Source organism: Myotis lucifugus, unplaced genomic scaffold, assembly GCF_000147115.1.
Source record: "Myotis lucifugus unplaced genomic scaffold, Myoluc2.0 scaffold_561, whole genome shotgun sequence".
Lineage (NCBI taxonomy): Eukaryota > Metazoa > Chordata > Mammalia > Chiroptera > Vespertilionidae > Myotis > Myotis lucifugus.
This window is the reverse complement of record NW_005871609.1, coordinates 355,232-369,040: the sequence shown is the minus strand read 5'-3', so window position 1 is coordinate 369,040 and position 13,809 is coordinate 355,232. Positions and strand designations below refer to the sequence as shown.

Sequence of the window (13,809 nt, the reverse complement as noted above, 5' to 3'; positions counted from 1 at the left end):
ATTCCACTTATATGAGGTGCCTTGCATTGTCAAATTCAGAGAGACAGAAAGTAGAATGGAGGTTGCCAGGGGCTGGGAAGAGGGGAGGTGGGGAGTTGGTGTTTAATAGGTACAGAATGTTAGTTTCCCAGGATGAAAGAGTTCTAGAGATTGGCTGCACACAAACATGAACGTACTCAACACTCCTGGACTGTGCACTTTGGAACAGTTATGATAGTAAATGGCATGTTATGCATATTTTACCACAATTTAACAAATAACAATCCTTAAAAAAACAGAGCCACTGCTTAGGGGCTGCCAGTCTGCTAGAGCCTGAGAGGAGGTGGGATCGTTGGGAAATCAGAGGGGGAGCACGCATCAGGAGACCCCGTACACAGAGGAGCCCTCGGCTGGTCCCGTAGCTTGTGGTACAGGTTGAAGGCAAGGTTGGGAGGAACAGTCATCTCACAGCGAGCATTTGTTTGCCCATAATGCTGATTTCCTAGTCAACTGCTGCCTCCTTCTGTTCATTTTGGGAAGAAACTAGAGATTAGGTTCTATGAGCCCAGTATGGAGGAAGGCTCTAGAAGAGTGGTTCTCAACTGAGGTGGCACAGAAAAGTGTGGGTTGTTCGGGGGGGGGGGGCGGAACGGGGGGGAGAGGGGCACAGAGTCAACCAAACACTGGCATCTTGCAATGCACAGAACAGGTCAGCAAAACAAAGTGTTGTCCTACTTCTTACGTGACTTGCAAATGGTCCAAGGGACATTCATGGACATAGCAATCAGCAGAACCCTCACCTCGGTTCCTTGACCTGTTAGTAAGAGCTATTGTGTTAGGGAAAGCTAGTGAAACCCCCGGAACCCTCTGACTCCCAGCTAAGATTGTAAATAAAAAACAATATTGCACCCGGCCCGGCGTGGCTCAGTGGTTGAGCATCGACCCATGAACCCAGGAGATCACAGTCTGATTCCCGGTCAGAGCACAGGCCTGGGTTGAGGGCTTGATCCCCAATAAGAGGCGTGTAGGAGTCAGCTGATCGATGATGATCTCTCGTCATTGATGTTTCTATCTCTCTCTCCCTCTCCCTTCCTCTCTGATATCAATAAAAATATATTTTTAAAGAAAACAATATTGCATCCTAAAGGGAAAGGTAGAGTTTAGTGCCATTCTAAAAGGCTTACAGGATGAGGGATGGTGGTCCTAACACTTCCCCATTTAACTCACTAATCTGGCCTTTGCAAAACATGAGGAATTCATGTGCATGAGTGGACTACTTCAAACTTAGCCAAGTACTTGTCCCAGTCGCAGCCACTGCGCCAAATGTAATATCTGTACTAAAGCATTCACACACACAACAATATACTGTCTTGGTCTTGCCCGGGGCTGTGTCCACTCTGTCATAACACAGTTGGAAGAGTCCTGGATAATCTGGACATTCCTCAGAGCATTGCATTGCTTCCCTGCCTCCGAGGCATCCTGCTAACCAAATCAAGGAAGCAAGTCACGGCAAGTGCTTGGAGATCTTGGGAATGGGGCCTAGAATGGGTAAGATTAGAAGATTGGGGCAAGGAAATATAGAGAAGAGGCTTGTGTATGGACCTGTGGGAGTAATAATAAAGTGTGAAGATCTTTGTGTCACATGTTAACACACCAGAGATGTTCATCATGGAAGAGACACTACCACACAAAGTAGAAGAAAATGACTTGGCCAGCTAATGCCAATTAGCCTCTGTCCTTAATCACCCCAATGCAGGACAGTGGTTATGAGTGTAGTAGCTATGGTGACATTAGGGCTCCAACAGTATGGACTCCCACTCACCAGGGCTGATCTACCTACTGCTGCTGCCAAAACAGAGTCCAATGCTGAGCATCCGATTTGGAACCATCCCTGGGGGAAACCAACCAGTCACTTCTTGGACAAGTTGATTAAATTGTACTCCTCCCCCAAAATGCTCATTTCATTTGATAGAAATTGATACATATAGATATGGGTTTGATGTCCTTGCCTGCAATGCCTCAGCTAGCCCTGCTATCCAAGAGTTCACATATTGTCTGATCCATCAGCATTGGATCTTGTCTAGAATCCCAACAGACCATGGGACCCACTTGATAACAAAAGTATTTAGACACAGAGGGACTTCCAGCCAAGATGGCAGCATAGATAAACACAGTGCTCACCTCCTCCCACTACCACCTCAAAATTACAACTAAACTACAGAAATCCACCATTCAGAACTTCCTGAAATCGAGCTGAATGGAAGTCCTACAACTATAAAATTAAAGAAGCCACATGGAGACTGATAGGAGGGGTAGAGGCATGGATAGGGCTGGTCTCACACCCATGTGTGGCTGATAAAAATCAGTAGTGATACCTTGGTTGTGGAAGTCCCCCCTGAGGAGTGAGGGGTCCCAGGCCCACCCCAGCCTAGGGTTCCAATCCCAGGAAGAGAAGTCCCCATAACTTCTGGCTGTAAAACACACACACACACACACACACACACACACACACACATACACACACACACACCAAAAAAAAACCCAGTGGAGATTGAGGCTGAGGGAGGCTGAAGCTGCTAGAGTCCCAGGCAGTTCCTCCTAAAGGGCCTGCACACATACTTACCTGGATTCATTCCCTCCCTCTGGGTTCCAGCAGATTGAAAGGCACCAGAGACATGTGGGGAGGAACTGAATTGTTTGGCATCTGGGCGAGAGCTGGAGGGGCAGCTTTCTCCCAGACAGAAGTGCTGGCAGAGGCCATTGTTCCTTTTCTGAGCCCTGCCCCAGAGCCGCAGGTGGACACCACACCTGAGACTCCATCAACTTGGCTCACACTGTTTTCCCCACCATGGTGATTCCCTGAGACCCTTCCCCACACCACTTTCCACCCCACCTAAGCTGTTTCCAGGGGCTTTACTATAAGAATGGCCTGTCTTGGCTCATGCTTCAGATTTTCCTAAAATCTCTCAAACAAGTGGGTCCACAAGGTGGTTGGAGGTCAATGGTCAGTGGTCACGGTCAGTCTTTGCAGTTGGCCTAAGGGAGCCCTATACATCTACCTAAGTTGCCCTAGGTCAGGTGTCCTCAAACTTTTTAAACAGGGGGCCAGTTCACTGTCCCTCAGACCATTGGAGGGCTGGACTATAGTTTAAAAAAACTATGAACAAATTCCTATGCACACTGCACATATCTTATTTTGAAGTAAAAAAACAAAACGGGAACAAATACAATATTTGTATTTGCATGTGGCCCGCGGGCTGTAGTTTGAGGACCCCTGCCCTAGGCCCTGCACTAATAGCAGCCAGCCTTGGTTCACAGCTTGGCCTCACCTGGGCACCTCCAAGCCCAGCACAAGAAGCAGCCATCTGCAGATGGCTTTGTAGCTTATGTCTGGTGGCCCCAGGCAGAACACAGATGGTGGTTGACCTTGACCTGCACCTTCTGGGAGACCTCAGATCCAGTGCACCCAGTGGAGAGCTTCAGATCACATAGAAGCACTAGCACCCAACCACCTCCATAAGCAACACGCTCCAGGGCAGACTCAGCGGCACCAGAGCCCTGCTGGAGTAAGTCCTGCTCTGTGCAGTGGGCCCTCCACAGCTGATCCTCCAAGTTGGTTGGAGGTCTGTTGCCAGTGGTCACAACCAGTCCTTGCAGCTGATCAGACTGGGTAAATTACTCCCATTGATGTGCCAACTGCAATCAAGACTCAACTACAATAGGAGGGTGTACAGCACACACAGGGGCACATGTCAAGTTTCCAGCTGGGGTGATAGAGGAGACTGTGGCACCAGACCCTACAGGACACCTGCTACAGTTGGCCACTCTATTAAGCCTGAAAGACATAGCAGCTCTACCTAATACATATAAACAAACACAGGGAGGCTGCCAAAATGAGGAGACAAGGAAACATGTCCCAAATGAAAGAACAGAACAAAACTCCAGAAAAAGAACTAAACAAAATGGAGACAAGCAATCTACTAGATGTAGAGCTCAAAAAACTAGCTATAAAGATGCTCAAGGAACTTAATGAGGACCTCAACAGCATAAAAAAGGACCAGTCAGAAATGAATGATACACTAACTGAAATAAATAATAATTTACAGGGAATCAACAGTAGAGTACATGAAGCTAAGAATCAAATCAGCAATTTGGAATATAATGAAGCAAAAACACCCAATCAGAACAGCAAAAAGAAAAGGAATCCATTGCCCAGCTGGTGTTAAGTGTCATCCCATGCACTGGTTTAATTCCTGGTCAGGGTACATGTCTGGGTTGTGGGCTCGATCCCCAGTAGGGGGCATGCAGGAGGCAGCCCATCAGTCTTTCTCTCTCATCAATGTTTCTATCCCTTTCTCCCTCTCTCTTCATCTCTCTCTAAAAATCAATAAAAACATATATTTTTTAAAACTAATCCAAAAATATGAGGATAGTGTAAGGGGCATTTGTGAAAACTTCAAGCAAACCAACATTTACATCATGACAGAGAAGATAGAGCAAGAAATTGAAAAAAACAATAACAGAAAACTTCCTCTACCTGGTGAAAGAAATAGATTTACAGGTCCAGGAAGCATAGAGACTCCCAAACAAGCGAAACCTAAAGAGGCCCACACCAACACACATTATCATTAAAATGCCAAAGTTAAAGATAGAGAATCTTAAAAGCAACAAGAGAAAAGCAGTTAGTTACCTACAAGGGAGCACCCATAACACTGTCAGCAGATTTCTCAACAGAAACTTTGCAGGCCAGAAGAGAATTGCAAGAAATATTCAAAGTGATGAAAAGCAAGGACCTACAACCAAGGTTATTCTACCCAACAAGGCTATCATTTAGAATTGAAGGGCAGATAAAGAGCTTAGACAAGAAAAAGTTAAAGGAGTTCATCTGGAATAGTTCACTGTTTTCCCCGCTACCTGGTTCACTCCTATTCACCCATCACAGATCAGCTCAGATGTCAACCTCAAGACTTTCTCTGCCTCCTGGACTATGTTAGGCTCCCTTCCATCACTCCTACAGCATCTCTTTTCTCTTTCTCATTGTCAACCCCCTGAAATAATCTGTTTAGTGTCCACACTCCTTTTCATTCTCCACAAGGACTAGCTAGCACATTACTGCTATGTGACTAGTACCTAGCATACACTACAGCACAGGAGACATTAAATATTGACTAAATAAATGGATTTTGCCGAAGCATCTACTAAGATTTCAGCTCTGCAACAAGTTAGGTCACTTGTCTGAGCATCCGTTTGCTAGAGTAAGAGGTAGGGATAATAATACCTACCTTACAGGTTGTTTTGAGGATTAAATGAGATATATTGGTAAAGCCCTTAGCATGGTGCCTGGTGTAGAATAAGCATGTGATTCATGCATGGTTAACAATCAAGAAAGGCTGTATTAGTCTATACACACCAGCAGATTTTGACACTCTCACTCTTTACCCTCTCCAACGTTGAATTTTATGTTTTTAAGCATTTTTATAAATATTATAGGCCAGAAAAATGGCCTCTCATGGTTTTAAGCCAACATGTGTTTTTAAGCCAACAGCTTTGTCAGTAAGATCACAGCACCCACTGCTCCCAGCCCACACCACACAGAGCTCCTCTCTTCCTGTCACAACTCGTTTGGGGGAGGGGTGTTTGGGAAGGGGTCTCCAATATGGGGGTGCACTGTGCCAGCCCCAGCAGCTAAATGGCATGTACTGTTCACCGCACCCTCAGTTTTTCCAGTCCTCTTGCTTGTCCTGGGAAAAGAGATGAGGCCCAGCTCCCCACCAACACAGGTGGCTGCCTCTGCCTCCACCAACCGTTTCCAAGTGACGTTGAGCCCAGCAGGCCCAAGGCTTCCCCACCCCCCAACTTCCTGTGTCGGCTCAGAACTCGCCTCCCCGCCCAGCCCTGGTGCCTGCTTCGGGTGATGGTGCGTCTCCCTCTTCCAAAGGCCCCTTCCCAGCCCAGCACTGGGAGCAGCGCCCCGGGCCTCGTCCTCAGCGGGGGTTGCGCAAAAGGCCTTTGGTTTCTCTTCCAGAAGCACTAGGCCAGCGGGCCTGCGCCATCTCCGTTCAGTGAGCGTCCAGGGGGAGGAAGATGCCGTCGAGGAAGCTCTGGCACATCCTGGGGCTCTGCCTCTTATCCGGTGAGTAGGACTGAACGAAAAGGGCAAGGCCCACGCCTACCCTGGTGCCGCCCAGAGGTGCCAGGGGCGGCAGGCACTGGGAGGTGTAAGGAGCTGTGTGTGCCACGGTAGCTGGGCTGGAGGCTGACAGGGAAACGTGGCCGGGTCCTCAGACCCATCGGGGAGCAGCCAAGGAAAGGAATGGGGTGATCATCTCTCCTGAAAGCGGGCTCTGCCTTCAAGAAGGAGCTCCTCCTGTCCCTGGACTCCCAGCCCCTGGGAGCTGATTTGAAGGCGATGAGCAGAGCCGAGGGTGCTCCTTGGCGGGGGGGTGCTGGCTGGTTGAACCCCAGCTCTGCGCAGGATGTAGCCAGCTTCCCACGAGACAGAAAAACACCCCATAGTTTTCGGTTCTTCTCAGTGACTCAAGAGCTTCCACGGTGTAGTCCTTTGTGAAGCAAAGCGGAATAATGGATGAGTAACCAAGAGTGTTTTCAATCTCTATATATAAAAGTCTAAGTGACCGTTACAACCGGCCGACCAAACAACCGGTTGACTGGTCGCTTTGATGTGCACTGACCACCAGGGGGCAGACGCTTAATGCAGGAGCTGCCCCCTGGTGGTCAGTGCGCTCCCACAGCCAACCTCCCGCAGTCCCTCCCCCCGCTGGCTGGGCCACGGGGTCCCACCTGTGCACAAATCCGTGCACCGGGCCTCCAGTATCTCATATAAGATACATTTCTTTAAGGTTGCCATTTACTGAGTTCTAGATACTCTGTAAAAAAAAAAAACCTTCACATGTACTAACCAGGTTATCCTCACCTCCATCTTGGAAGGTAAACATCGCCTCCTATTTTGTAGATGAAGAAACCGATCCTCACAGAGGTTAAAGAACTTGTTTAAAACCACACGGGAGTGCTGAGCTGACCCGGGAGCTGCCTCTGGCTGCAGGCTGCGTCCTTAGTGGCAGCACACAGAGGGGCGATGGCTCCCGGAGCCTGGTTTCAGGGCCCTGGGAAGTGCCCCCGGGGGGCTCCCACCTCAGCCACCTCCGCGGGGTCTGCACGGCCTGCTCCTTCCTGAGTGTCTCGAATGTGCACACACGGCCCAGACCTTGTGCGGCTGCAGCTCGGGCTGGGGCTGGGATAGGGGTTGCGATTCTGCGTGTCTAAGGCTCTCAGGCTCAGTCCACTCCTGGTCCTGGTCCTGGTCCCAGGGACACGTACTGAGTGTCAGGGGCTGGAGTGGCTCCTGAGGAAGTAGCGGGGCGTTTCCCTTAGAGGCCTGTAGGGCAAAGGGTGCTTTGCAGAGAAAAGGAGAGGGAGGGGGAGGGAGGGAGAGAGAGAAGGGGGGAGGGAGGGAGGGAAGGAGGGAGAGAGATTATCAAAGACCCAGGCTCTCCTGGCCATTTGGCCCCAGGAGGCTGTGCCCACCTGCTGTGGGTGTGGGAGAGGGCAGAGGTGTGGTCTCAGCCAGTGTGGGGGCTTTGGGTTAGAGGGGCCGGGTACACAGAGACATTCAGGCAAACAAACCCAGGGCAACTGGTCAGGGTGCCGAATCCCAGTTACTGCAGAGCGAGGGCCGGGCCTGGGAGGGACCAGGCTGCATCCGTGAGTAACCAGACCCTCAAACATGTCCATCTCCCAAATGCAAAACCAACCAATGGAAACACTGAGACATCGGCCAGCAGGAGCAGGAACGAGAACGCCCAACGCCGCCCCTCCCCAGAGCTCGTGGGCCTCCCGGGGTCAGAGACCAGTTTCCACCCTGAAGGCGTGGCTGCCGTTTCTGCCTCACCCAAAAAGCTGCCCGGCCTTGTCTAACTCCTGTTTGTCAAATGCTGTGTTTTCGGGTTGAGTGCGAGATGCTGTCTTGCTCTGCTTCACCCCGGATTGGCCAGGAGTTGGGGTACAGGAGTGACTCACCCGCAGGGTGTGGGCAGGACGATCAGGTGTTCGGAAAGGGTCAGACAGGACAGGCGCTCTGCCTGGAACTGCAGGCACCACACGCTGACTAACTCTGTTTTCTTATTTTTTTCCAGTTGGCGCTTGGGGGCAAGAAGGTGAGATACGCGTTCTTTCCTTGTTATGAAATCCCCCACATTCTTCATGTGTGTGAGGGGAGCGGGCCTCCCACAGGCTTCCACCCACACGTAGCAGGGGTTGCCGCCACCTGGTCCTTTGCTTTTCCTTCCGAAGTCTGGAGAAGGCCTGGCTGTGGCCGGGGGAGGGAGGTCACAGAGACCGTAGGAACTAGTGAGTCCTGACCATTGGGAAGGAAGCAAGTAGGACTATTACATCAGCGAAAGTGCCAACCATCTAACTGCTTGCATCCCTAGTTGGTGTGAGGTGCTGAGGAGGGTATGTAATACTCTGCGTGTGTGCGCGCATGTGTGCGCGTGTGTGCGCGTGCGCGCGCGTGTGTGCACATGCTACGCGTGGGCCTGGCCTGCGCTGCCGGTCTCAGTGGGAGCAGTGGAGTCAGTGTCCCGGTGTAAATCGGCTCCTCCAGACTGCGCGGCGCGGCTCTGTGTCCAGGCGGTCACGTGCGGCCTGCTGTGTCAGTGTCCTCGGGATCTTTTCTTTTCTTTCTCTTTTTTTCCACGCAGCGTGCTTTAAAGTTCATTATTGACAAACGGGGTGTGTCCGACGCACGGATCTGTTCCAGGGTGGCTCTCCCTTCCGCAGGCTATGGCCGTTTAGAGTTGATTTCGTTCAGATTTGGTTTACGTTCAGCGCAGACCTCCTCAGCACACGGGCTGGGTCTGCTTCTCCCGCTTTCTCCAGACAGAGTGACAGCTAGTCTGGTGTACGTTTACGGTGTACAAGGTGATGATCCGGAATATGAATTGTGAAACGATCACTCAGAATTCATTTGTGTAAATGACCGTCAGTTGTTTAATGTAGGACGTAGGGCCCCAACCCGTTTTCACATGTGGCCCTGGGCATCTGGAGACCTCTCCCAGGGGAGCAGGATCTGATCTTCCAGCCGCTAGAAGTATTGCTAATGGTTTCTCATGCTTTCTTTTTCAGAGAATAAAGAAATTGGTAAGAGAATGTTTGCTCTTTACAACCCCTTTTCAAATGTGGAACCAAATGGTCGTGGGGGACAATCGCCATGACACACACTGAGGACCAGAACTGCTAGAGGAAACGCGCGGTCCTCTCGCAGTGGGCGTGTGGGCTTGTTGCTGTCACGTGTGTCCCTGAGCATACACTCCGGGAAGAAGATGCCTGTGGGTGAGGTCAGAGCCACCACAAGCGTTTGTGTAAATCGTGACTTCACTGCAGGCAGAGACGGTGTCTGAGTCACCTGGCCGGGCACAGAATAGGTGCTCAATGCATATTCTTTGAGTGAATGAGTGATCAGACACATGAACGCATCATTAATTCCCTCCCCTCAAGAACCAAATGGCCTGTGTGAGAGAGAAACGCGTGGTAGCATAGTGTGTTGTATGCTATGAGGTGGGCAGATGCAGAGTAAAGTAAAATATAAAAAGAGGAGTGGCCGACTCTACAGAGAGTCGCTGGGGAGCGCTCCCCAGTGGGGTTATTCCTGAGCTGAGTTTTAAACATTGAGCTTGTATTTTAGGGGAAAAGAGTATTATAGGCAGAGGGGAGGACTGCGTAGGACAAGCTGAGAGTCTAACTCTGAGGTTAGCTGCCATATCTGAGTCCTGGCAGGACTGGCCTGCTGGGTTTCTTTAATAATTTATGAAACATCTCCGTTCCCCAGCATCATCGTGTGTAAAATGGAAAGAATAATGAAACGTGGTTTGCAGGGTTGTTGTGAGGGTTGAGGAGTAATTCTCGTAGAATATTATCTGGGCTATGGAAGACAGTTGGTGAATTTTAGCTGTTATTATATGGGAAGCATGCAGCCTAGATAATGGGCATTGAAGCTTATTGAGCCTGGATGTTCTGGATATTACCCTAAATATTTTACCCGTTTCCTCATCTAACATCCCCATTCTACAGAAAACCAAGGTTAGAAAATAAGTAAATAGTCCAATCACAGAGGTTAGCGTAAACGCAGGCTTAGCTGACCCTGAAGCCCCTGTTCTCCACCGCTATGAACACTGTGTCTGGGTGCGAGCAAATCTTTGTGAGCAGATCCTGCTCCTGAGCATGAACATCTAGGCCGTTGTGAGCATGTGTAAGTCTAGGCTCTGCTGCTAAATTTGTGCCGATAAAAGTTGTGAACCATTTTCTTTACACTTTCTTGTCCACACACCAAGCAGTGAAATGTCTACTTCCTTTTAAATTATTTTATGTATGATTTCTCTTTTATTTAGCATTTCTAAAAAATGGCAGCGCTGAAAAATTATTCCTAAGTCAAAATAACACCGCTGCCTATTGTCGTTATGCTCCGCTCCCAATTGGCAGCAGGCGGAGAACCGTGGGGAACGCTTGTTGGCATTCCCTGGGGCCTCAGCAGAGAGCCGCTCTGTTCTCCACGGAGCAGAACCTTCCAGGGAAGGAGGGGAGAGCTCACCTTGTTCTCACGCATCTGCTCTGTTCCACCCATTCTCGCCTTCATAACCCACCTAGTCCTCACAGGTAACTGGTGAGGTAGAGGTTTTATAGCTCCATTTTCCAGATAGAAACTGAGGCTTAGAGAAGTTAAAACGACTTGCCCTTGGTCACAGCCTAAGGCAGATCTGGAATTCGAACACAGGACTTCAGACTCGGCCCAGTGCCCTGCCCCAGCAGCACCTGTAGCAAAACACCCTCAACAGAGAGAGGGCTGATCTCTCTCTCTATATATATATATTTTTAATTGATGTCAGAGAAGGAGGGAGAGAGAGAAAAACATCAATGATGAGAGAGAATCATGAATCAGTTGCCTCCTGCATGCCCCCTACTGGGGATCTAGCCTGCAACCCAGGCATGTGCCCTGACCACGAATTGAACCGTGACCCGCTGGTTCATAGGTCGACGCTCAACCACTGAGCCTCACCAGCTGAGCAGGCTGTCCCTTTGCGCCACCCCCTCTCCTCTCTTCCAGTTGCCCTATCCAGGCTAAAGCACAGCCTAGTGCAGGCCAGGGTCCCAGCCACAAGTCTTTGAAGAAACGAGCCCCGCAGCCCCGCAGCCCCGCAGCCCGGGGGGAAGTCGCCCGCTCTGGGGAATGTGCTGGATCCCCAACTCAATAGGGATTTCAGTCGTCCTCCCTCTAACAAAATAATTGGGAGTTGATAATATTCAGGAACATTTAAAATAAAGCCACTTTTTATTGGAAGAACCATTCCCTTAAAATGTATATAGTGCTTCCCATAATTTAAGGGCACACACTGGTATATCCTCAATTTGATGGATGTGAGTTGTATCTGTAAAGTTCCCCATGGACTAACTACATATGTCCCTTTAAGGCTCAGGGCACCCTGAGGATGGGCCTCTGTGGGAATCCCTGGGGACAGTGTCCAGTCTCACTTGAAAAACGTTACCTACAACTTAAACTTAAACCAGGGTATTTCCTGACCATTCTCTCCTCTTCTCACTTCCAGGTGACTTTCCACCTCCTCTAAAGAGTAAGTCAGCCCTTCGCTGAGGTGTGCCTGGCAAGGGTGCGAGTCAGTGTGGACAGAAGGAAAGGAGTCGAATGAGAGATACTCCTGAGAACGGAGGCCCTTCCCACAGTATCTTCCCAACTCCTGTTTCAGAAGCACTGCAAGCAGGGACTTCCATCGTCTCTCTTTGCTTCCATTCTCTCCTTCCCAAGTCCCCATGTCCACACCTAAAGTCACTTTCAAAAAGTTGTCTAGTCCCTGTTTTGCGGGGTGCGGGCGGGGGGGGGGGGTGTGTTTGTTGTTGTTTCGTTAATCCTCACCCAAGGATTTTTTTTTTCGTTGCTTTTCAGAGAGAAAAGAAAGAGGGGAGGGAGGGAGGGATGCGGGGAGAGAGAAAGAGAAACATCGATGTGAGAGAGACACATTGATCGGGTGCCTCCTGCACACTCCCCAACCGGGGACAGGGAGCAAATCCAACCCTAGACCCTTCCATGTGTGGTCTGACGCCCTAACCACTGAACACACTGGCCATGACTGGCCTCCCTTTTGCATAACCCCGCTGTCATGCCCTTCAGCCAGCAGAGTTCCCTTTTGACAACAAAATCTAAGACCCGAATGACAGATGACTTTCTGCATCTGGTTGGCTCTTTGGTTGCTACTTTGCATTTCCTGAAACCTTACTGGTTTCTTCTTCCCATTTCCCTCCCTTCTCTCCACCCCCAGGATTTAAAGTCTCCATCTCCGGAACCAGGGTGGAGGTGACATGTCCTGAGGACCCTGATTCTGAACAAATAAAATGGGAAAGAAATGGTGTACAACTAACCGACCAACAGGAGGAGCACCTACTACTAGACAACTTCTCCGAAATGGAACACAGTGGCCATTACACCTGCTACAGAGGCAACTCGAACAATCGCAACTATCTCTACCTAAAAGCAAGAGGTAATGCAGGTCTCCAGCGCAAGCAGGCCTAGACTCCTTAGGGAGGACCATCGCCAAAGGGCTGCTCCGTTCCCCCCTCGCCCAGCTCTCAGCCCCGGCCCCTCTATGCCTCTCCCACACTCAGTACTGGGACTGTCTGGGCCTCAGGCACCCACGTTTTCTGCAACTTCGATTAAACACCAATGGAGGAGGGGGGCTGTCTAGGTAAGCTCCGTCAGCACTCCACCTACAGCTTCTAGGAGACGGGAGGGGGCATTGCCTCGCGGCACTCCCAGGTGATGGCACCCCAGGGTGAGCTTGCCTGAGCTTTATCCAGGTGTGCGTCCTTCCCAAGGGTGGGCAGAAGGGACTCAAAGATGCTGCAATAAAATGGCATTCACGAAGGCCTCGGAATAAACCGACAGCAGCTAACATTTACTGATGCTTAAGTTTCAAGCACTAGACCGTGGACCTGCCTGGGACTTGTTGTTGTCAATCCTCACCCGAGGATATCTTTCCATTGATTCTTAGAGAGCGTGGAAGAGGGAGGGGGAGACAGAGAGAAACTCGAAGTGAGAGAAACACATCGATTGGTTGCCTCCTGCATGTGCCCGACCAGGGCCCGGGCCGGGGAGGAGCCTGCAACCGAGGTACCTGCCCTTGACCAGAATGGAACCCAGGACCTTTTGGTCCACAGGCAGATGCTCTATCCACTGAGCCACACCGGCCAGGGCGGACTTTTTTTCTCATGTCGTCCTCCCAACAACCGTATGAGTGAAGTATCATGTTATTCCCATATAGACGAGGGAACAGTCTTTGGGGTTGAAAGCACATTCACCGTTCTCACAGCCAGTGAGCAATGGAGCTGGGACTTGAGCCAGACTGCCTGACGCCAGAGCTTCTCCCGTAACGGCCACACTTCGTGGTGGTTCTAAACATGCTGAACGAGGCTCGGCTCTGGCGGTGGCCAGCGTGCGAGGTTTGAAGGGAGGACCGCTTCGTCGGTCCCTCCCCCGTCTCCAGCGCCCTGTGCCTTCCGTTCTCGGTGACTCCCCTCCCCGCGCCCGCCCGAAGTGTGTGAGAACTGCATGGAGGTGGACGTGATGGCCGTGGCTGGGATCATCGTGGCCGACATCTGCGTCACCCTCGGCTTGCTGCTGCTGGTGTATTACTGGAGCAAGAACAGGAAGGCCAAGGCCAAGCCTATGACCAGAGGCGTAGGTGCCGGCGGCAGGCCCGGTGGTAAGAGCGCGGTTGGGGGGAGGAGAGGCCGCAGAGGGGGCATCCC

The 13,809-nt window shown here is 50.7% G+C and overlaps 1 protein-coding gene across 2 annotated transcripts in view; it reads left to right on the top strand.

Moving 5' to 3' along the window:
* Positions 1-5,855: 5,855 nt before the first annotated feature.
* CD3E (CD3e molecule) overlaps positions 5,856-13,809 on the top strand; it is a 10,761-nt gene continuing 2,807 nt past the window's right edge. For both annotated transcript variants that reach the window (XM_023745625.1, XM_014446681.2), the window contains exons 1-7: positions 5,856-5,896; positions 6,005-6,112; positions 8,133-8,153; positions 9,124-9,138; positions 11,598-11,621; positions 12,324-12,542; positions 13,596-13,763. In XM_023745625.1, coding sequence (XP_023601393.1) covers positions 6,064-6,112; positions 8,133-8,153; positions 9,124-9,138; positions 11,598-11,621; positions 12,324-12,542; positions 13,596-13,763 — 496 coding nt within the window. In that variant the 5' untranslated portion in view covers positions 5,856-5,896; positions 6,005-6,063. The remainder of the gene's footprint in view (positions 5,897-6,004; positions 6,113-8,132; positions 8,154-9,123; positions 9,139-11,597; positions 11,622-12,323; positions 12,543-13,595; positions 13,764-13,809) is intronic.